Raw genomic sequence first — 23,104 nt, 5'->3', positions numbered from 1 at the left:
CAGCTCAGAGCCCGACATGAAGCTCAAACCCACAAACTGTGAGATTATGACTTGAGCCGAAATCAAGAGTCCGACACTTAACTGAGTGAGCCACCCACGCCCCCCTGCTGTTTGTTTTTATTTTATTTTTGAGAAATATCAGAAAGCACAATTAATTGGGGGGAAAATATAGATAATTCTATTGGCTGAAGATAATCATCATTAACATTTTGATGAGTAATCTTCCAGGCTTTTTAATCTTCTGTGTTGTATATAGATCTATACAGCTTCTTTTACAAAAATGAAACATTGTATATGCTGTTTTATAGTATTTTTTTACTTCTTAATATATTGTGAGGATTTCTTAAGAGATACGAGATATATTGCCATAATTGTTAATGGCATCATGAAATGTACATTTGTTCAACCAAATGTCAGACATTTAGATTGTTTGCATGGTGATATTCATTGCAATGTGGCTTATTTTTATTAAAATTTTTTTCTTAATATTTATTTATTATTATTGAGAGACAGAGAGAGATAGAGCATGAGCATAGAAGGGGCAGAGAGAGGAGGAGACACAGAATCCAAAGCAGGCTCCAGGCTCTGAACTGTCAGGACAGAGCCCCATGCAGGGCCCAAACTCACAAACCGCAAGATCATGATCTCAGCTGAAGTTGGACACTTAACTGACTGAGCCACCCAGGCCCCCTAAAATTTTTTTTAATGTTTCTTTATTTTTGAGAGAGAGAGAGAGAGAGAGAGAGAGCATAAGTGGGGGAGGGGGAGAGAGAGAGAGGGAGACACAGAATCTAAAGCTGGCTCCAGGCTCCAAGCTGTCGGCACAGAGCCCGACACGGGGCTCAAACCCACGAACCGTTAAGATCATGACCTGAGCCAAAGTCAGACGCTTAACCAACTGAGCCACCCAGGTGCCCCTCGTTGCAATGTGGCTTATGAGGGAAAATTTCCCCAGAGTCTTTGTTTTATCTTTGAGTGACAGTTTGCATTCTCTTTCTGGCTGCAAATGAAATTCCTTCTCTCACTTCTCACTTCAAATTATAACTCATATTCTCCCTGGTTAAAGTCTTTTTTCTCTCTGGGCTTCAGGGAGGTGTGGCCAGAGGGAGATGTGTTTGGCTCTCAAGACATTTCTGCAGAGGAAGAGATCCAGTTGCTGAAACAGATTCTCTGTGCCCCGCTTCCCCGTGAGTCTCCATTTCCTTCACATCTCTGTCCTTCCAGTTCTTTTCTAGAACCAGCATCACCAAGATCCAATAATCCTCGGTCTTTCTTTTTTGTTTTCTGTTGGGTTTTTTTTTTTAATTTTTTAAAGTTTATGTATTCATTTTGAGAGAGACAGAGAGCAAGCGGGGGAGGGGCAGAGTAAGAGGGAGAGAAAGCATCCCAAGCAGTCTCTGCACTGTCAGCGCAGAGCCCGATGTGGGGCTCGAACCCATGAAACAGGAGATCATGACTTCAGCCAAAACCAAGAGTCAAGTACTTAACCGACTGAGCCACCCAGGCACCCCTAATTCTCACTCTTCCTATAGGGCAGCAGGGGCCAGAGGAACAAGGGGCAGAGGAAGAAGAGGAAGAGGAGGAGGAGGAGGAGGAGGAAGAGTTGCAAGCGGTCCAGGTGTCAGAAAAAGAATTTAATTTTCTGGACTACCTGAAACGGTGCGGGCTGAGCAGACTGAGTTGGTCCCAGGTTGGCGACTACAGAGCTGGGAGGGCCATCACTGTCTTTCTCATGCTGACAGCCTCTTTCTCTGTGTCTTGGTGCAGTTTTGCAAGCTCAACTGTTGTGCGAGCCTATGTGCTGCTGCTGCGGAGCTACCGACAGAACAGTGCCCACACTAACCACTGCATTGTCAAGATGCTGCACCGGCTGGCCCATGACCTCAAAATGGAAGCCCTCCTTTTCCAGCTCTCCCTCTTCTGCCTCTTCAACCGTCTGCTTAGTGACCCGGCTGCTGGGGCCTATAAAGTGAGGGCATACCAAGGAACAGGGATGGAGAGTCATAGGGGGGTCCGGGGGTAATGAAGGGTAGTCTGCAAGAGATAAAGGGTGCTGAGTGATGTCAAGGGCTAAGAGAGGAGAGATCGGTGAGGAAGTAGGCAGGCAGGTGGACGGAGCTGGAGGGGCAGGGTAGGGGAGTCTGAGTGAGGAGAGGCAGCTGGGAATAGGTAGAAAATGGCTGGAGGGCCTGGTTTATATGTCCATTTAGGCCAGAGGTTTCACAGCAGCTTCCTCATCCCACAGGAGCTAGTGACTTTTGCCAAGTACATCCTGGGCAAGTTCTTTGCGTTGGCTGCAGTCAACCAAAAAGCCTTTGTGGAGCTGCTGTTCTGGAAGAACACAGCTGTGGTTCGAGAGATGGCCGAGGGCTATGGCTCTCTGGATGGCGGGTGAGCTTCAGGATGGGAAAGGATGGGCAGTAATGGTGGGTGACACAGTCACAGAGTGTCAAAGCTGGAAGAGCTTGTAGATCAGCTAGTCTGACTTTCTTCCTCTTTAATAGGTGAAAAAATAAGCTCCCAAGGTGAATTGCTTTCCCTGAGATCACCCAAGAGAGGAAGTGGGTCTGGAGCCTATCTCCTGTCTGCTCTAGTTTCCTTCCTTCACCAGCCTTCGTGGGGATGGTCGGTTGGCAGTGGGGTGGCCCTTGTCCCAAAGGTGCCCTGTCCCAAAATGTGCTGGGAAACCGTAAAGAGTCATGGAAATGTTTGCCCTCTTTCCCTGTAGCTCAGCTCCTCTCCTTTACCCATAATCTGCTCAGCCCCTGCAGTGTCCGCTTCCGTAGGCCCAACCCAGAAAATCTCTTCATTTGGCCTTTGGGTTCATAAGTGGAAGGAGAATGAAGGAAAGGAAGCACACCTTAGGCCACTGCTAGTGGCTCCTTTCAGTCACCTGCGTTGTCCTTCTTGTTCCTTTTGGAGCTGACCAAAGAGGGCCTTTGGTCTCCTCTTTGGGGCCAACATCCTACATGTTCCCTTTCTCCTTTCCCCATTGGTCAATTTATTTTTATTTTTATTCATTTATTTTTTTAACATTTATTTATTTTTGAGACAGAGAGCATGAGCAGGGGAGGGGCGGAGAGAGAGGGGCACAGAATCCGAAGCAGGTTTCAGGCTCTAAGCTGTCAGCACAGAGCCTGACACGAGGCTGTAACTCACAGACCATGAGATCGTGACCTGAGCCGAAGTCAGATGCTTAACTGACTGAGCCACCCAAGCACCCCTATTTTTATTTTATTTTATTTAAGTTTATTTATTTATTTATTTATTTTGAGAGAGAGTTTGTGCATAGGAGGAGCAGAGAGAGAGGGAGAGAGAGACTTCTAAGCAGGCTCTGCACTGTCAGTGCAAGCAGCCTGCTGCGGGGCTCAAACTCGAAAACCCATGAGATCACGATCTGAGCCGAAATCAAAGTGTGTGATGCTTAACTAATTGAGCCACCCAGGCACCCCTCCTTTCCCCATTTAGATCTTCCAGTCGCAGACCCCCAGTGTGGAGCCCAGAGGAGGAGGCCCAGCTTCAGGAACTGTACCTTGCCCATAAGGATGTGGAAGGTATGAGTCCTTGAGATCTGAAGATTTTTGAAGCAGGCAGCCTGAGCTCCAGGACCCCTCTTTACTGCCTCACTCCCCCTCCACGTTAGGTCAGGATGTGGTAGACACCATCTTGGTGCACCTGAAAACCCCTCGGACACGCAAGCAAGTTATCCACCATCTGGTACGGCTGGGACTGGCTGACAGTGTCAAGGGCTTCCAAAGGTAGAGGCACATGTTCTGGAGGGCATTGAAATTGGGAGTCCTCGGTCCTCAGTTTGCTCCCTGGGCCCCCTCTTCCACTGACGTCTCCTTAAGCAGGAAAGGAACCCATATTGTACTGTGGACAGAAGATCAGGAGCTGGAGCTGCAGCGGCTTTTTGAGGAGTTCCAGGACTCAGATGGTGAGTGGAAGCTCAGGGAACCTTGGAGATGAGAGAGCTGAGCTGGCCATTGCTTCCCCCTGCCTCCTGTTCCCAAGGAAGGCTTATCTCATTCCTTCTTTCCACTTACCATACCTGTGGTGTCATTTGTGACTGAATTGAATTAGCCTCTTTCCAAAGACCTCTGCTGTCTTTCACTCCTCCGTTTCCCCTGTTGCTTTAGGGAACTTACACTTTCTCTCTTTGTAGATGTGCTAGGTCATATCATGAAGAATATCACAGCCAAACGCTCACGGGCCCGAATAGTGGATAAGCTGCTGGCTCTGGGGCTGGTGGCTGAGCGGCGGGAGCTATATAAGAAACGCCGGAAGAAGCTGGCACCCTCGAGCTCGGTAACAGTCTTTCCCTGGCTCTGCAGGCTGGGCCCACTCCCCCTGAAGTGCCCCTCAGAGGTAGCTCACCCAGATTCTTCCTGCCTTAAGCTCTCTGGCTAGGTGTCTTCCCCTCCACACACACACACACCCCACCAGTTTCCAGGAGTGGTCAAGAACCAATGGACTCCACTCAGTTCTTCATCTTGTTTCCTTTTTAGCCTAATGGAGAGGAGTCCCTGAAAGATTTTTGCCAGGAAGATCTGGAAGAAGAGGAAATCCTGCCAGAGGAAGAGAGTGAAGAAGATGAAGAGAAAGAGGAGGACTCAGAAGCAGAGCAAGCCCAGGGTAGCTCAGTGCTTTCAACTGAAAACCTTGGGCAAAGCCTATATCAGGAAGGTGAGGACTTGGCCTACGAGAGATGTCTCAGGTGGAGGGGTTGGTAGTATGAGCCAATTCTAAGTTTCCCTCCTTCCCTTAGGCTTTTCTGCTCCCCTTCTGTGGCTCCAGAACTGCCTGATTCGAGTAGCAGACGATCGAGAAGAGGATGGTGAGTGGATAAATGATGGTTTTCGGGGCTGGGGTACTGGAGGCTGCTGGAGAGCTGGCCGTGGGATGGATGACCAGTTCTTTCTTCAAAATTTCACCACATGACTACTGGCCCTGTTCTAGGCTGCTCGCAGGCAGTGCCTTTGGTGCCGTTGACAGAAGAAAATGAGGAAGCAATGGAAAATGAACAGTTTCAACGGCTGTTGCGCAAGCTAGGAGTTCGGCCTCCTTCCTCTGGGCAGGTAAGTATGCCAGTTACGGTATCAGCTATGGCATATTACTGCTATTTTAAAATACGTACATCTCTTTCTCCTCGTTGCAGTTGCCATCTCTGACCTCATTTCCTCTCAACTTTGACCGAGACTCCTGCAGCAGCCATCCTGTTCATCTTCTCTAATCTCGCCTTCCCCTAGTCCATCTTCCATGTTGTCCTGAGTTTCCCTCATCCCTTCGTCCCTTCCTTCCTTCCCTTTTTATTTTCTTTTTATTTTTCCCTTATTAAGTAGGCTCCATGCCCAGTGTAGAGCCCAGTGTGGGGCTCAAACTCGCAACCCTGAGATCAAGACCTAACCACCTGAGCCACCTAGGCACCCCACAAGTTACCTTTCTAAAGTGGAATTTTGATTGTATTACTCCCCTGTCCATTACTTCCCTTTCTCTCCAGAAGAGATTATATTACTCTCCTGAACCAACCAACTGGATGGTTTTGCACTGTTGGCAGGACAGAGTCCTTGACCTCTGAGTGGCATGCTTGGCCTTGACCAGCCTTTGCAGCCTCATGGCCACGCCACCCACACACCTGTGTTTCCCCATCCTCCTCCTGGACTACTTTCTATTCTCCAAACAGTAGGCTTCTCATATATCCACACAGTTGATCGTGCTAGTCCCTCCATTGGACGGCTCCAGCCACACATACAAGGTGACACACACATCACCCATCTTCCTGACGACCCTCCGCTCGACCTTCAAGAGTCTATTCAGTTCTTACCTCCTCAGAGAAGCAGTCCCTACCACTCCTTCAATCTCTAAAGTGAAAGTAATAACTTTAGTAGCTGGGATTTATTCATTCCCTTGATGTAGCCCCCATCCTGTGAGATTACAGTATGTTGGTTCTTTCTCCCATTAGATTGTGGGTTCCTTGAAAGCAGGGATCATATCTGATTTATCTTCTTATTTAAAAAAATTTTTTTAATGTTTATTTTTGAGAGAGAGAGACAGAGCAGAGGTGGGGCAGAGAGAGAAGGAGACAGAATCTGAAGCAGGCTCCATGTTCTGAGCTCTTAGCACAGAGCCTGACTCAGGGCTTGAACCCATGAACTGTGAGATCATGACCTGAGCTGAAGTCTGATGCTCAACCAACTGAGCCACCCAGGCACCCCCATTCATTCATTTATTTAATTAACAACTGAATTTACTGGGAGCTTTGTGATGTATGAGGCACTGTACTAGACATTGTGCATATACTGGATAAATAAGCAATAAGAGTTTATTCAATGAATCATATTTTTTCAATGAATATTATCAAGATCGGGTGAAGTAGAGTCTGCTCCTTTCCTACTGCTTTCATTTTCAACTTGTTTGCACCTGTAGGAAACCTTCTGGAGGATTCCAGCCAAGCTGAGTCCTTCCCAGCTCCGGAGGATAGCAGCTTCTTTGAGTCAGCCAGAGGAGGAGCAAAAACTTCGGCCAGGACTAGAACCAAAAGTCCCTGGAGAGCAAAACCCTGAGGAGGAGCACCAAAAGGAACAGCGAGCACAAGCCCTGAGGGCCCTCCAGTTGGCCCGGAAAAAGAAAGCTGGCCCGGTGTCCCCCAGCGGTAAGACCACTTACCTGTTGGGTACTAACTGTGGGCTAGCCATGTTGATCTAGAGGGCTGATAGGGTATTTTGAGAAGATGAGGGCCCAGTTCTCTAATTCCATGCCTCTCATGGTCATTTCAGGGGAAGGGACCACTGGTGAGAAAGAACAGCTGCAAATGGTACCCAGGAAGCGACAACTGCTGGACAGCGATGAAGAACAGGAGGAGGATGACGGCAGGAACAAAGGTAGGGAGTCTGACAGGGACCTGCTTTTTCTTCTGACCTCTAGCACTCTTCCCTTCAATCCCGAAGATCAGTGCTACTGTCCTTCTTTCCCCATGACATATTTAGATTCTCTCTCTCTTCTCACCCCTTTCATTCCCATAGCACCAGAGTCCAGAGCTCCAGGAATCCAAAAGAAGAAACGGTTTCAAATTGAGGATGAAGATGAGAATGACTGAAGAGCCAGAAGCTTTGGGGTAGAGGTAGATCATTTTTAGGTGGTGAATTTCAGTCAGACTTCAGAAACAGGACCCAGAAACTGCTCTTAGTAGACAGAAGCAGTAGAGACCTGGGCTTCCCCAGGGATTTGGGGTCCAGGAATTTCCAGCAACAGTGTTGGGACAACTCTGCAATCACTTTTTGCGTCTCCCAGTTTTAGCAGTATGCCTCAGTAGCTCTCCAGAGACTTACCTCTCTTTTTCTAGGATCTGTTTCTTTGGGTTAGTAGCACCCCTTAGAAAATCGGAGGAGTGAGTGAGATATAGAAGGCACTTGGGACCCTGTTTGGCTTTCTGCCAGAGGTGGGTCACAGCACCAGATGGGGAGCTTTGTGACATGATGGGTGGGGGTGTTGCACCATTTTAAAAAAGCACCAGATGCTCCCATCCTCATTTTCTTTCCTGTGATCACTCCCAGGCACCAGATCGAACCCAATTCCTGTGGTTTAGGTAGGGTTGGGATGCAGTACTCTCGAGATGATGAACGTGTTTGGTTTGTGTTTGGTATTACATTCAATATGTAAAATTAAAAGTTGCCAATGTTGATGTGATGTGCCAATCTGTCTAAGTCTGCCAGCCTTCTTTAACTTTTAGGGTTAAAAGAGGCCATCACCCTTCCCTTTTCTCCTGCTTTCCCTACAGAAGACATGAAAACATTCTCACCTCAAGATCCTTTGTCTAGGATAAATCTTCAGGATGACAAGTGTATACAGCAGGAAGAAGCAGGAGCCACAAAGGGTGCAAGAGCCAGTTTTCCAGCATGGAGCAGAGTGGAGGATAAAGTCCGGGCAAGAAAGAGATGAATAAATACTGCAAATGCCGTGTCTTTTCCTGTTCTTGGAAACCATCAGCTTTCTGGCTCCCCGTGTTTCTAGCTAATGTGGGATGAAGGAGACATTCCAAAAATAGCTATTGAGATCAGGGATAGCCCTAGGTAAAGGATGCATTTGGATTGTCTTGTTCTTCTGACTTGGTTTTTTTTCTCCCACAGCCTCTAAAGATAGGAGTGAAGCTACCTCTGGGTAATTGAAATTTCCAAGGGCTAAGACATTTCCTAGCTTGCTCTGGTCTTGGTGTATCTTTATCCCAAGCCTTTCCCTACTTCCCAACCTGAGCACTTCAGCAGGGCCGTTCCGGCTCCTTTGTTGTGTCTTGCTGTCTGCATTGGCTGTCTTTCCAAGAAATGCCCCCAAAGGGGCTCTGACCTGCCAGGCTTCTTTGAAACTTCTAGCCCCAATTTCTTTTACTGGTTTCTCTTATCAAGTATAGACCATTTCCTGTGATTGGGCACAAAAGTATTGCTATCCTTTTCCATTTATTTACCCTGTAGTTTTGAAATTTTTAAATGAAAAGAGGAATAAAAAGCTCCTTTTACATATTTGAGTCATAGCCATCTGATTCTCACTCTAGATCTCCCTGGATCTCTGTGTTGAACTAGAGTGGGAATGTGGGAGGGAGAGGCAGATACTGCTAACAGAAATTTCAGGTTACTGGGGAGTGTCTGAGACCTGGACAAACTCCAGTCAGTCAATACATGTGCAGTTCAGGTCTTCCAGGAAGAAGAGGCGTAGGTGGAATTAAAAATGCAAGAGATTTATTGGGGAAATGTTTTTGAGGGATAAAGGGGAGATAGAGCAGTGTAGATTGGGAGAGCCTATAGCCCATGATGGTGGTCAGATGCCTGTGAGAGGAGAAAGGGGAAAATTGCAGTGTTACTCAGAAAATCTTGTCCGACTATTGGGGAGCCCCAAGCAAAGATTACCTGGTTGAGGAGCCCCATATCTGGCAGACACGGGCTAGCCCTAGCACCCTCCACCAGTTATTGGCTCCGAGCAGCCTGGAGAGAATGACGTGGGTGTGACTGCAGAAAATCCTAAGGAGTCAAAACTTAAGATGTCAGCCGAATAGACTCTTTACTGCATGTTCTTTTGAAGGGAGCTCTGAACAGAACGTTGCAGTACAAACGTGCAAACACTTGGCACAGTCGTGTCTCCCACTGATCACTGAGGCAAGCAGCCATTCCCTTTGCTCCCCTCCTACAAGACAGTACTGGGAGTGGAGCAACCTACTGGAAAGGCACACATCTCACTAAAGGGTAATTTGGGGCTCTTGCATTTAAGTAGAAAATGAAACAGAAGTCCCTGGTGACCTAGGAATAAGAGAGGCCAAGTGAGATCAATTGGGTTCCATTTCCCATTCCATGGACCCTAACCTAAAAGGTACAGCCTAGAGGTGATGCATAAGTGAAACTTTATTTTCTAGCTCCCATTTCAGCAATAGTTTGATCGTTCATTGCTACATGTTAACACTCTATAGCTGCCATTTCATATGGAACCCAGACAAAGGTCCTGATGTCCTTTCCTTCATCCCCAGGATCCCAGCCACCCTCTGCACACCCTGATTCTGTTAGACTTGGCCCCTAATGTTCCTGCCTGGCCTTATCCACATGGCCTCTCTACCCAAGATCTAATAGGCCTGGCACCAGGGAAGCCCTGGAGCAAGCTGACTTTACCAAACTGATGCCTGGACCCACAGCTTTAGCTCTATAGTCTGGGATGTGTAAAAGTACATAGACCCACACCCACTAGCTCTAAGGACTCTGGAATAGCAGAGCGCAGCGGGGAGAGTATTGTGTGGTACCTTGGCCCCTGTTCTGCCTGGTGTTGGACTCAGGGAAGGCCACATGTGTCTGCCCCACTGAGGACTGGGAGCTGGAACAGCCTGAGCACAATGAGGTCCCGTCGTTGACAGGAGTAGAACCCTACTATAAACTGCACAGCTTTATACTATACTGCTTAGAACTGCTCAGAGGCTGATAGATGACTGAGATGAGGCCATAGGCCTGGATTATGACCTGATAATTGTGATGGTTAGGACCGATGCAGTTGTTGGTCAGCTCTGCATTTAAGCCTGTGGTAAGGGCTGAGGTTTAGCTCCAGTGTTACTATGAGAAACAGCCTCTTCCAGAGACAAGGGAGCAGAGCTTAGGGGAACCTTGGATGTGAGTGACCTGGAAGAAACAACTACCATGACCTCAAAGGGGCAGGCGTCAGAGGTAGTAAGTTGAGCTCTCTGCTGGTGATGGGTCTTGTTTAAGCGCTATAACTTAGAGCCTGGGACTGGGAGTTTTGTGCTAGAAGAAAACTAGATAGGCATAGAAGGAATGAATTCTAATTTTTTGATAAGCTGTGTGGCGTTCAAAATCCAAAATAAACATTAGCTCTGATACCTATAGGATATACAGTGATGAAATATACAGTAGTTAAAAAGCATGCTAATTTAAATTTGTCTAACAGTTTTGTTTCATGGCCCAGATGTGGGGTGTGTGTGTGTGTGTGTGTGTGTGTGTGTGTGTGTGTATGTGTGTATATATATATATATATATATATTTTTTTTTTTTTTTTTTTTTTTTTTTTTAAGTATTTATTTTGAGAGAGAGAGCACGCACAAGCCGGGGAGGGGCAGAGAGAGAGAGAGAATCCATCCCAAGCAGGCTCCACACTGTCATTGCAGAGCCTGACGCGGGGCTCGAACTCCTGAACCATGAGAGCATGACCTGAGCCGAAACCAAGAGTTAGATGCTTAACCAGCTGAGCCACCTACATATATCTTGGTTGTGATATATCTTGGTGAGTGTTCTATAGGTGCTTGAAAAGAATGTGATTTTAAGGTAAAATTCACATAACACTTCATCATTTTAAACATTTTAGAGGCACCTGGGTGGCAGCTGTTGGTGAAGGAACTTAAGAGAATGAGCCATACACTACATTGGTTCCACCCCCAGAGTATACCCCTCCTTATTTCTGACCTTGACTCCTACAGTATCTGACCCTCTAAGGCTCCTCGTCTCAGTCTCCTTTTCCCTGTCATTCATTTCCCTTTCTGCCTGCAGAATTCCTTTTAAAACATGGTTGTCATCATGACTTTACTTTGCTCAAGAGCACTTCATGGTTTCCCATTTCTTTCAGGACAGAGTCTGGACCCAGAATAGCATACTTGATCTGAGCAAGTCTCTGCATCCTCACCACCATGTCTGATTATGCCCATATTTTAAACTGTTGCCTCTTGCCGCTAAATTTTTTAAAGATTTTATTTATTTATCTATCTATCTATCTATTTATTTATTTATTTATTTATTTATTTATTTATTTATTTTTAAGTAATCTCTACGCCCAGTGTGGGGCTTGAACTTACAACCCCAAGATTAAGAGTCACATACTTTACAGACTGAGCCAGTCAGGCATCCCAGCCCCTCAGGGTTGTTGTTTTTTTTTTTTAATGTTTGTTTATTTTTGAGAGAGAGAGAGAGACACACACACACACACACACACACACACACACACACACACTCTGTGTGAGTGGGGGAGGGGCAGAGAGAGAAGGAGACACAGAATCTAAAGCAGGCTCCAGACTCCAAACTGTCAGCACAGAATCCGATGTGGGGCTTGAACCCATGAACCCTAAGATCATGACCTGAGCCAGTCAGACGTTTAACCAACCGAGCCACCCAGGCACCCTAACCCTTCAGTATTTTTAATCAGCCTCACAGAGCAGGCCTTTTCATATACCAAATTGTTGATTATCACTGTTCCTCTATTGGCGAGCTCTATCCAACTCCTATCTCATCCTTCTAGAATCAGCTCAAATGTGCTTTCTTCTGTCACACAGCTTTTGTCACTCTTTTGAACCCCCAACCACAAGCAGTCACCCTTCCCACTGGGATTTGTTCATTCCCCTGATAAAGTGCCAGTCTTAAGTGTTTCATCTTGTTTGCTCTTTTTCCCATTAGACTGTGAGCACCTTAAAGGATTGTGTTTTACTCATCTTTAGGTCCCAAAGATGCATTTATTAATATATCCAATTAATACATATATGTATTCAGTGCCTCCTATATAAGAGTCACCATTCTGGGCATTGGGTGTCAATTGGGAGTGATTGCCAAAAACTAGGTATATGTAGGTGAATAAAGCAATATTTTATTTATTTATTTTTTAATTTTTTTAATGTTTATTCATTTTTGAGAGAGACAGAGCATGAGTGGGGAGAGGCAGAGAGAGAGGGAGACACAGAGTCTGAAGCAGGCTCCAGGCTCTGAGCTGTCAGCACAGAGCCTGATGTGGCACTTGAACCCACAAACCATGAGATCATGACCTGAGCTGGAGTCAGATGCTTAACCAACTGAGCCACCCAGATGCCCCAAAGCAATATTTTTTAGGAAGTTTTTTTGTTGTTGTTTATGTTTATTTATTTTGAGAGAAAGAGGGAGAGAGAGAGAGCATGAGCAGGGGATGGGGAGAAAAAGAGGGAGAGCAAGAAGCCCAAGGAGCTTCAGACTGCTAGCGCAGAGTCTGACAGGGGGCTTGAACCCACGAACCATGAAATCGTGACCTGCGCTGAATTTGGACGCTTAACAGACTAGACCACCCAAGGGTCCCTAAGATTTTAAGTACTCTCTACACCCAACAAGGGGCTTGAACTCACAACCCCAAGATCAAGAGTTGCATGCTTGGGGCACCTGGGTGGCTCAGTCGGTTGAGCGGCCGACTTCGGCTCAGGTCATGATCTCACGGTCTGTGAGTTCGAGCCCCGCGTCAGGCTCTGTGCTGACAGCTCGGAGCCTGGAGCCTGTTTCAGATTCTGTGTCTCCCTCTCTCTGACCCTCCCCCATTCATGCTCTGTCTCTCTCTGTCTCAAAAATAAAGATTAAAAAAAAAAAAAAGAGTTGCATGCTTTACCGACTGAGCCAGCCAGGCACCCCAAGTTAGATGATTTTTTTTAATGTTTATTTATTATTGAGGGACAGAGAGAGTCAGAGCTTGAGCATGGGAGGGGAAAAGAGAGAGGAGGGGACCCAGAATCTGAAGCAGGCTCCAGACTCTGAGCTGTCATCACAGAGCCCGACATGGGGCTTGAACTCACAAACTGAGATCATGACCTCAGCCAAAGTTGGATGCTTAACCGACTGAGCCACCCAGGCACCCCAGCAAGTTAGATGATTCTTAAAGTCATTCAGAGGAAAGCTTCAGCCAGAGCTGGAATCTGAACTCGCTGGAGAGCAAGGCCCTGATGAGAAGTGCTAAGCACAAACCCTGAGGGCCCTCCTATAAGCCAGCAAAAGGAGAGCAGTCCTGGTCTCCCTACGGGATAATAGGACTGCTGTCTATTGAGTACTTGTGTACCAGCCACATTGGTCTAGGGGCTGATGGAGTTAATTTTGATGCCTCCTATTTCATTGGGAGACCAGGCAGCTAAAACAGCAACCAAGATTTTTAGGGTAGTGAAAAGTGTTCTGTATGGTACTGTAAAGGTAGATATATGTCATTATGCATTTGGTAAAACCCATAGAACTATATGATGCAGGTGCTTCTGGATGGCTCAGTTGGTTAAGCATCTGACTCTTGATTTCAGCTCAGGACATGATCTCATGGTTCATGAGTTTGAGCCCTGCATCGGGCTCTGTGATGGCAGTGCGGAGCCTGCTTGGGATTCTCTGTCTCCCTCTCTCTCTGCCCCTCCCCTGCTTGCTCTCTATCTCTTAAAAAAATAATAATAATAAACTTAAAAGAGCTATATGATGCAAAGAACTGAACCCTGATGTGAACTGTGGACTTAACAAAATAAATAACTTTAAAAATAATAATCAACTGTAACAAATGTACCACACCAATATATGTTAATACAGGAAACTGAGGGGTCAAGGAAGAGGGAATATTTGGGGACTCTGTACTTACTGCTTAATTTTTCTTTTTTTTAAATTTTTTTTAATGTTTATTTATTTTTGGGACAGAGAGAGACGGAGCATGAATGGGGGAGGGTCAGAGAGAGAGGGAGACACATAATCTGAAGTAGGCTCCAGGCTCTGAGCTGTCAGCACAGAGCCCGACGCGGGGCTCAAACTCACGGACCGTGAGATCATGACCTGAGCCGAAGTCGGCCGCTTAACCGACTGAGCCACCCAGGCGCCCCAACTGCTTAATTTTTCTAAAAACCTAAAACTACTCTAAGAAATAAACTCTAGGGGCACCTGGGTGGCTCAGTCAGTTGAGCATTCGACTTTGGCTCGGGTCATGATCTCGTGTTTGTGAGTTCGAGCCCGGCGTTGGGCTCTGTGCTGTGCTGACAGCTCAGAGCCTGGAGTCTGTTTTCGGATTCTGGGTGTCCCTCTCTCTCTGCCTCTCCCCTGCTTGCGCTCTCTCTGTCTCTCGAAAATAATAAACAATAAAAAGATTTTTTTAAAAAAAGCTCTACTAATTAAAACCACCACCAAAAAAAATCTCAGCTGACACCTGTTGGGATTTGATGAGGAACAGGTGGAAGACAAGGAAAGGAGCAAAGGTAGGAAGTCTGGGGGGACCTGCTTGTGTCTTCATCCTTCTGTCATTTTTCTCCTTGGTCCTGGAGACAAACTCCTCACCACTTTTCCTCCCCCTACCGTATTTACACATTCAGTCTGTCTCCCCTGTCACTCCCAAGGCATGAGAGTTAGAAATTTGGGTAATTTCAACAAAAAGTCATTTTCACATTGAAGAGGATGGTGATGCTGACTAAACGTGGAGATAGGGCCAGTTATAGAGAGTGAACTCAAGTCAGGAATGGGAGAATCTGACAGGATCCAAACCCCCCCTGGGCTGTACAGAAGCAGCAGACTCTTGAGGTGCTCCATGGATTTAGGGTCCAGGAATTTCAGGCGACAGTGTTGGATGCCTCTAAATCCAGTTCCTCCTCCCAATTTTAGGATTGTGTCCCGGTAGCTCCCTGAAGACTTACTCCTCTTCTTCTAGAAAACTTTTTTCTTTTTCCTTCTGATTTCTTTTTGCTCATTAGGGGCCCCTCCTGGGACTGAGAGGAGTAAAATTGGAGGAGGGACCAGAGATTTGTTCATTGGCCTAATGCCTTGGCTGTGTGCCAGAGGTAGGTTATAGCACCAGAGAGGAACCTGTATGGCAAAACGATGTGGCGACTTCTGTACCAGTTTTAGGAAGCACCACATGTCATCGTTCCCTATTTCCAGACTACAGTTTCTCATCTAGACCCCTAGAAATGAGAAATGAAGCTCAATGTCTACAGTTCTGACATAGGCTTAGAAGTACTATCGGGGTGGAGAGCTGGACATCCGGCTTGGGAGCAGGCACCTTCGTTTCGCGCGCAACCAAAGAGCGATTTAAAAATGGGTGATGTTGAGAAGGGCAAGAAGATTTTTGTTCAGAAGTGTGCCCAGTGCCATACTGTGGAAAAGGGAGGCAAGCACAAGACTGGACCAAATCTCCATGGTTTATTTGGGCGAAAAACAGGTCAAGCCCCTGGGTTGTCTTACACAGATGCCAACAAGAACAAAGGTATCACCTGGGGAGAGGAGACATTGATGGAGTATTTGGAGAATCCCAAGAAGTACGTCCCTGGAACAAAAATGATCTTCGCTGGCATTAAGAAGGCAGGGGAAAGAGCGAACTTGATAGCTTATCTCAAAAAAGCTACTAAGGAATAATAGTTGGTCGTTGCCTTATTTATTACAAAACAAAAATGTCTCATGACTTTTTTAATGTGTACCATGTTTAAATTGATCTCATACACCAGAATTCACATCATGAATGGCTGATAGAATATTTCTTTTGGACAGTCCTTATTTAAATAAGATTGGCTTGTGGTTAAATGAATATGATTTGCTTTTTGACCTTTGATAGTAATTCTGGTTCAGCAAGTGCTGTCACTGTTTTCCCCTTTGAAAAATATGATTGGGGTTGATTAGATGTTGAGCTTTTCACAGAGATGGTAAATGACATCTCTAAACTTACAGGAGATTGGTTTTATATTTAGATTTATGTAACTGGTTACGTTAATATATTTAAATACTGAGGAAATCCCTTCAGTGTATCAGAACAGCAAGACTCAGCTGTGTTTCAAGTTGTGTTTGTTAGCCTGTTAAAGGCAAGGGCTGAAGATAAGCTGGCAATGTCCACTTTATCTTTTTAGTCTTAAATATGCCAATTTAATTAAAATTCCCTGCCTTTAAAATGTTGCCTTTTGCTTAATGAAAGGCATTTTAGTGTGGTCTATGTATAATTTTAAATAAAGAATATTAACACTTCTCACATTTTATAGATGATCTGTAAGGTCAGATGCTTTTAAAAGTCAGCGTGATTGGGGCGCCTGGGTGGCTCAGTTGGTTGGGCGTCCGACTTCGGCTCAGGTCATGATCTCGCGGTCCGTGAGTTCGAACACCATGTCGGGCTCTGTGCTGACAGAGCCTGCAGCCTGTTTCAGATTCTGTGTCTCCCTCTCTCTATGACCTTCCCCCATTCATGCTCTGTGTCCCTCTGTCTCAAAAATGAATAAACGTTAAAAAAAATTTTTTTTTTAATAAAATTCAGTGTGATAAGTTATAGCGGCAGATTTGGCTTGTGAATTCTTTACTAAGTTATAATTCAGGATTGCTTTCTACATAGCTATTCAAAAATACAACTGTGGAATTACCACAATGTATGATTGGTAACAGTGCTTTTGTTAACTCGTTAGAAGGGTTAAAGTAGAGGAGATATATCATCAGCACAAATTTGTAAATTATGTGATAATGCTTAAGATAATTAAAAACAAAATCACAGATAAAAAAAAAAGTACTATCAGGGTAAGGCAACAACAGATGTTGGTGAAGATGCAGAGAGAGGATCTCTTTTGCACTGCTAGTGGGAATGCAAACTGGTGCAGCCACTATGGAAAACAGTATGGAGGTTCCTCAAAAAATTAAAAATAGAACTACCCTACAACCCAGCAATTGCACTACCATGTATTTATCCAAGGGTTACAGGTATACTGTTTGACAGGGACACAGGCATCCCAATGTTAACAGCAGTGCTATCAACAATACCCAAAGTATGGAAAGAGCCCAAATGTCCATCGATGGATGAATGGATAAAGAAGATGTGGTATATCTATCTATCTATCTATCTATCTATCTATCTATCTATCTACACAATGGAGTATTACTCGGCAATCAAAAAGAATGAAATCTTGCCATTTGCAACTACATGGATGGACCTAGAGGGTATTAGGCTAAGTGAAATTAGACAGAGAAAGACAAATATCATATGATTTCACTTATATGAGGACTTTAAGATACAAAACAGATGAACACAAGGGAAGGGAAGCAAAAATAATATAAAAACAGGGAGGGGGAAAAACAGACTCTTAAATATACAGAACAAACAGAGGGTTACTGGAGGGGTTGTGGGAGGGGGGATGGGCTAAATGGGTAAGGGGCTTAAGGAATCTATTCCTGAAATCATTGTTGTACCATGTGCTAACTAACCTGGTTGTAAATTATTTTTAAAAATTATAAAAAGTAATAAAAAGATTTTTTCCCTTGTTTTGTGTACTTTGGGGCTGATCACTTCCCTTTGTATTGCTAGTGTTCATAAAGAAATCAAAATAATGTGTATGTTGAGTATTATCTTATGAGCCAGAGCACACATTTAATCCTCCAGTTTGGGGGTATTTAAAATACTTCATTTAGAAAAGTATTCATTTGTATGTTTTTCCCTTAACCCCATTCACTCTCACAGGAATGCACTGGTGAAAAGAGCAATATATTTTTTTCTTCATTACTTACTCTTATCTGTACTTACTCTTATCTGTACACAGATCAAAAGCAGGTAGTATACATAGATGATGAATTATGTAATTTCATAAGAAGATAGAGAAATACATTTTTGAAAATTGAATTTCTGGGGGCACCTGGGTGGCTCAGTTCAGTTGAACATCTAACTTCACTTCGGCTCAGGTCATGATCCCACGGTCGTGGAATCAAGTCCCACGTCAGACTCTGTGAGGAGTGTGAAGCTTGCTTAAGATTCCCTCTCTCTTCCTCTGCCCCTCTCTCTGTTGCTCATGTGCTCTAAAATAAAATAAAAAAATGAAGTTGAAAAAAAAAGTACTACCAGGGTAATAAATGTGTTTAAGTAGGGTATTGCGCAAGAATGACATGGTAAAAACAAAAGTTGCTCTAATTTGGTCTGGCTTGCCAATAGGTTCTATTTTCTCATTTTTCTACCCGGTAAGCCCATTGAGTAAGAACTATTTTGGGGTCTCCTGCCCAGAAATCATTGGTGTCCCTGCCTTTTGCCTCCCTGCTTCCCCAGAAGAGACAGGAATTTTTCCTGATCTAGGTTTAGGCCTAGAGAAATCTGAGGGTAACAGGGATACAGGGCAGGAAAAGCAGTAGCCACAAAGGGCGATGGCCTTTTTGTCAGCATGGGGCAAAGGTGAGGAGGAAAAGCCTGAGCCAGGAGGAGGTGGATAAATATTTGTGAACATATGTCCTTCACTGTTTTCAGAAGGGCCAACTTTTTTTTTGGCTGGAATGAAGAGAAGGTGAGTTCTAGAAAGCTGTCATTCAGATTAGAGAAGCACCGAGGAAAGGACGTGTTCGGACCATCTTATTCCTCTGGCTTGTTTCTGGAGCAGGTGAGGACTGCCCACAGTTTGTAAGGGTGGGGGCAAAGTTGTGTCCAGGGTAATTAAAGTTTCCAAGGGCAGGGCCACTTCCAAGCTCTGACCAGTCTTGGTGTCTCTTTGTCCCAAGCCTTCCCTACTTCCCAACCCGAGCACTTCTTTCCAGCAGGGCTGTTCCTGCTGACCCACCATGATCCAGGCTGTGCTGCTCCTTTGCTGTGTCTTTTTTTTTTTTTTTTTAAGATTTAATTTTTTAATTTATTTTTAAATTTTTTATACATTTATTCTTGAGAGACAGAAAGAGATAGTGAGTGAGGGGAGAGGCAGAGAGAGAAGGAGACATAGAATGTGAAGCAGGCTCTGGGCTCTGAGCAAGCTGTCAGCACAGAGCCCGACGTGGGGCTCGAACCCACAAACCATGAGATCATGACCTGAGTTGAAGTTGGACGCTCAACCGATTGAGCCACCCAGGCGCCCTTTAAGATTTTATTTTTAAGTAATCTACCCAACATGGGGCTCAAACATAGCCCCGAGATCAAGAGTCACATGCTCTACCAACTGAGCCAGCCAGGCACCCCTTTGCTGTGTTTTGCTGTCCTCATTGGCTGTCTTTCCAAGAAATGTCCAGAAAGGGACCCTGAACTTCCAGCCATCTTTGACAAAAACTGGGCATTCTCTGAAAACACTCTCCATCCAGATCCCTCTCCCATATCTTAAGACCTTCCAGGATCTCTTGCATGCTACCCACTCCATAGCCACTCTGCCTGAGTACCTATCCTACTTAGCTGTGGGGGTGTCCCTGGAGGAGGTTGGCTGCCCAACTAAGGCTCACATTCTGCAGCTTCAGCTTGTTAGGATGGGAGGAAAGGACATCAACTGAAACCCTCATCCATGAGAGTAAAAAAGCAGACAGAGGAAGGCATTGGCAATACAAATTTATCCTGAGGGACCTGGGGGATCTGGAGGGAAACTTGGATAAATCCAACACTCAGCTATTTACCCTGAGGGATGTATTGATGGTGGCAAATACACCCACTGGTGAGGTAGGTCTACCAGCCATCTCCCATGTTGCTGACACAGTTCAAAGAATTTGCTGTCAATATCCCCTAGAACTGCAGGAATAAGTCTTGGGAACATGGGGACGGATTGGGCAAAAAGCTGAAGCAACCCCTAAGGTAAGAAAGGACCTCTCAATGTCTATGGATGATGACAATATAATTTATCAAATGTTCCACAGTTATTTGGAAGTGCTTTATGGAGAAATTGATTCAGGAATTTGTCTAGGTTTACTTCAGATATTCAATGCCAACTAAGAAACAAGTGTCTTTTCTCAGGACTATGTTCAAAGATGGGGCATGGTAAGTAGTTAGAAATGTAGCAGATCGCTCAGGACAGATGTATGCTCTTTATTTCATGCCAATGCTAAAACACATGTGACTGGTGTTAGCCTTGCCCCTCCCCACTTAGAAAGTCCCAGCCTCTAGTTGTTATTCCATTTTGCTTTCCTTTTCTTTTTCTTCAGTCATTGTATACTGTGCATGTAATATGTACTAAGCATGAGAAGTATTTTAACCTTTTTCTCATTCATCCACCCTGTACTAAATCCCCACCTAGATAGATGCTGTAGCCCACTAATTTAATTCTTAACTGAAAAGAGAGACAAAATAAAATGGGGTCTTAGGTATTGAGGTCGAGAGTGTAACAAAGGGACAGGGTTTGAGCAGCCAATACAAAGGACAACTATTTGCAGAGATTACATCTCTTACTGGTTACGGGGGAAAGCAAATCTTTCCTTTCTTCATGGGGCAGAGAAGTGGGCAGAACTGGATTGAGGAGCAACCAAACCTACCAAGACAAACTCACTTCTCGCCTGGACTGTATGGTAATTTGGGGTCCCCTATAAACGGATGATAATAAAGCAGAGGAAGTCTCTGGTGACTTGAAGATGGGGAAGGCCAGATGGGAACAATTGGGCTGTATTTCCTATTTCTGGGGACTTTACCTAAAAATAACGGAAGCTTGGAGATGATGGCTGGAGGTGTGCCCCGAGTCCTGGGCTCCTTTCAGACCACAACCCTTAGGGAACTGGTTTGTATTTTTCTGGTTTGTCGCCTTTCCAGTGTACTGTTTCAGACATGTGTGGCCTCAGATTCATCACAATACAAGTTGGGCTGCTTTTTTGCTACCTCCTGCTGCACCCTGTGGATGCCATTTCATATGGAAACCAGACAAATATTCTGATGCACCTTCCCTCATCCTTGAGGTCCTGGCCACCTTCCTCAGACCCTTTGTTCTGCCAGACCCTGCTCCCAAAGTCCCTGCCTGGCTTCACCGACGTGGCCCCTCTACTCAAGTTCTTGGTAGGCTTGCCACTGCTGATCACCCTGGAGAAAGCTGGCTGCCAGGCTGATACCTGGGCCCTGCAACTTCAGTTGTATCATCAGGGGGGTGTGAAAGCTACACAGATCCTCATCCGGCATCTTCAAGGGCTCCAGAAAAGCAGAAGCACAGGGAGGGCAGTTTCAGTGGATGCCCTGGCCTCTGCTCTACAGCTGTTGACCAGGGAGCAGCGGGGCCCACAAAGAGCCCAACGATCCCTACCCATCAATGACTGTGAACAGGAGCAGGAGCAGGGTGTGCACGATATAGTCCAGCTGTTGCCAGGAGTGGGAACCTACTACAACCTGGGCACAGCTTTGTATTATGCTGCTCAGAACTGCTCAGACAAGGCCAAGGAACGAGGCCAAGATGGGGTCATAGATATGGGTTATGACTTTCTGATGACCATGGTTGGGTTATCTGGGGGACCCACAGGACTACTAATCAGCACTGCACTTAAACCTGCAGTGAAGGCTGGGATTCAACAGTTGATCCAGTATTACTATGTGAATGAGGCAAACACCCCTCTGCCAGAGATCAGCGAGGAGACCTGGGGGAGGGCTTTAAATGTGAGTGACCTGGAAGAAACAACTTCCAAGGCCCTTTGACCTTAGTGTTGCACCATTATTAATTCAGGGCTTGTTTAATAGCTATGACTTATGCCATCTTGAGATGGCGGTCTCGGGATGTAAAAGGTGGTCCTAACAGAATGAACAAATCTAATATTTTGACAAGCTGTAATGTGTGTTTCTTCAAAATCCAAATCTCTGGTTTGTTATCAATGAGGAAGGCAGTGCTGTAAAATGCAGAGTTTTTTCTTTTTTAATGTCTATTTATTTTTAGAGAGAGACAGAGAGAGCGTGCAAGCATGTGCACGTCCAGGAGAGGGGCAGAGAGAAGGAGACAGGATCCGAAGCAGCTCTCTGCCCTGACAGCAGAGAGATGGATGCAGGGCTCAAACTCATGAACCGTGAGATCATGACCTGAGCCGAAACCAAGAGTCCGTTGCCTACTGAGCCACCCAGGCTCCCCCAAGCACAGGTATTTTATTTTTTATCAAAAAATTGTTTAATGTTTGGGGCACCTGGGTGGCTCAGTCGGTTGAGTGTCTGGCTTTGGCTCAGGTCATGATCTCACAGTTTGTGAGTTCAAGCCCGTCAGGCTCTGTGCTGACAGCTCGGAGCCTGGAACCTGCTTCAGATTCTGTGTCTCCCTCTTTCTCTGCCCCTGCCCTGCTTGTGCTTTGTCTATCTCTCAAAAACAATAAATAAACATTAAAAATAATTTCTTTAATTTTTTTAATGTTTGTTTATTTTTGAGAGAGAGAGAGAGAGAGAGCAAGCACAAGCAGGGGAGGGGCAGAGAGAGGGGGAGACACAATCTAAACCAGGGTCCAGAATCTGAATTGTCAGCACAGAGCCTGAGGCAGGACTCTAACTCATGACCTGAGAGATCATGGCCTGAACCTAAGTCGCTTGACGGACCGAGCCACCCAAGCGCCCCAAAATGCAAGAATTTTAAAGTTTGGGGTTTGGGGGGCGCCTGGGTGGCGCAGTCGGTTAAGCGTCCGACTTCAGCCAGGTCACGATCTCGCGGTCCGTGAGTTCGAGCCCCGCGTCGGGCTCTGGGCTGATGGCTCAGAGCCTGGAGCCTGTTTCCGATTCTGTGTCTCCCTCGCTCTCTGCCCCTCCCCCGTTCATGCTCTGTCTCTCTGTCCCAAAAAATAAATAAACGTTGAAAAAAAAATTAAGGTTTGGGGTTTGGAGTCAGAGGATTTGGATTTCTTTTTTTTAAATTTTTTTTTCAACATTTATTTATTTTTGGGACAGAGAGAGACAGAGCATGAACGGGGGAGGGGCAGAGAGAGAGGGAGACACAGAATCGGAAACAGGCTCCAGGCTCTGAGCCATCAGCCCAGGGCCCGACGCGGGGCTCGAACTCCCGGACCGCGAGATCGTAACCTGGCTGAAGTCGGACGCTTAACCGACTGCGCCACCCAGGCGCCCTGGAGGATTTGGATTTCAATCCAGCCTCTACTTGTAAGAGCCTCAATGATCCCTGACCAGTAACTTAACTTTTCTCAAAGTTCAGTTTTTAAAATGTCTAAAGTGGTGATAATCATTTTCACCTGGATGGCTTTTTGTG

The 23,104-nt window shown here is 45.6% G+C and overlaps 3 protein-coding genes across 5 annotated transcripts in view; all 3 read left to right on the top strand.

Annotated features, from left to right (window-relative positions):
- The window catches only part of TIMELESS (timeless circadian regulator), a 30,841-nt gene extending 22,328 nt beyond the window's left edge, over positions 1 to 8,513 (top strand). Inside the window, exons 16-30 of one of the 2 annotated variants that reach the window (XM_047866584.1) lie at positions 1,090 to 1,187; positions 1,533 to 1,659; positions 1,768 to 1,969; positions 2,246 to 2,391; positions 3,469 to 3,554; positions 3,644 to 3,758; positions 3,855 to 3,937; positions 4,166 to 4,308; positions 4,509 to 4,686; positions 4,769 to 4,837; positions 4,960 to 5,078; positions 6,427 to 6,652; positions 6,777 to 6,881; positions 7,023 to 7,120; positions 7,818 to 8,513. In XM_047866584.1, the coding sequence (XP_047722540.1) occupies positions 1,090 to 1,187; positions 1,533 to 1,659; positions 1,768 to 1,969; positions 2,246 to 2,391; positions 3,469 to 3,554; positions 3,644 to 3,758; positions 3,855 to 3,937; positions 4,166 to 4,308; positions 4,509 to 4,686; positions 4,769 to 4,837; positions 4,960 to 5,078; positions 6,427 to 6,652; positions 6,777 to 6,881; positions 7,023 to 7,096 (1,771 nt within the window). In that variant the 3' untranslated portion in view covers positions 7,097 to 7,120; positions 7,818 to 8,513. Of the gene's footprint in view, positions 1 to 1,089; positions 1,188 to 1,532; positions 1,660 to 1,767; positions 1,970 to 2,245; positions 2,392 to 3,468; positions 3,555 to 3,643; positions 3,759 to 3,854; positions 3,938 to 4,165; positions 4,309 to 4,508; positions 4,687 to 4,768; positions 4,838 to 4,959; positions 5,079 to 6,426; positions 6,653 to 6,776; positions 6,882 to 7,022; positions 7,121 to 7,777 lie in introns of both variants that reach the window. The other variant, XM_047866583.1, reaches the window with a different exon arrangement.
- A 1,182-nt stretch (positions 8,514 to 9,695) lies between these two features.
- Positions 9,696 to 16,285, top strand: LOC125170217 (cytochrome c-like). Of its 2 annotated transcripts, XM_047866605.1 has the most exons (3): positions 9,696 to 9,700; positions 14,823 to 14,830; positions 15,264 to 16,285. In XM_047866605.1, the coding sequence occupies exon 3, from the start codon at positions 15,303 to 15,305 to the stop codon at positions 15,618 to 15,620; it is 318 nt and encodes a 105-aa protein (XP_047722561.1). In that variant the 5' UTR covers positions 9,696 to 9,700; positions 14,823 to 14,830; positions 15,264 to 15,302; the 3' UTR covers positions 15,621 to 16,285. The 2 variants fall into 2 exon arrangements, with proteins under 2 accessions (XP_047722561.1, XP_047722560.1); XM_047866604.1 differs by lacking the exons at positions 9,696 to 9,700; positions 14,823 to 14,830 and adding an exon at positions 10,671 to 10,764 and having other exon boundaries at positions 14,960 to 16,285.
- A 2,094-nt stretch (positions 16,286 to 18,379) lies between these two features.
- Positions 18,380 to 21,567, top strand: APOF (apolipoprotein F). Its single transcript, XM_047867331.1, has 3 exons — positions 18,380 to 18,390; positions 19,199 to 19,388; positions 20,701 to 21,567. Exons 1-3 carry the CDS (start codon positions 18,380 to 18,382, stop codon positions 21,565 to 21,567), a joined length of 1,068 nt encoding a protein of 355 aa, XP_047723287.1.
- Positions 21,568 to 23,104: the final 1,537 nt, after the last annotated feature.

This window comes from Prionailurus viverrinus, chromosome B4, assembly GCF_022837055.1.
Source record: "Prionailurus viverrinus isolate Anna chromosome B4, UM_Priviv_1.0, whole genome shotgun sequence".
Classification (NCBI taxonomy): Eukaryota; Metazoa; Chordata; class Mammalia; order Carnivora; family Felidae; genus Prionailurus; species Prionailurus viverrinus.
Note: the sequence above shows the minus strand (reverse complement) of the source record. Positions and strands in the feature narration are given on the sequence as shown.

What these genes read in the sequence shown, in the direction of transcription:
- APOF (XM_047867331.1), top strand. An exon ending in TGGGGGTGTCCCTGGAGGAG is followed by an intron (nt 19,389 to 20,700) that starts GTTGGCTGCCCA and finishes TCGCCTTTCCAG; the next exon opens with TGTACTGTTTCAGACATGTG.
- LOC125170217 (XM_047866604.1), top strand. Translation starts at nt 15,183, where the DNA reads ATGAAGCTCAATGTCTACAGTTCTGACATAGGCTTAGAAGTACTATCG.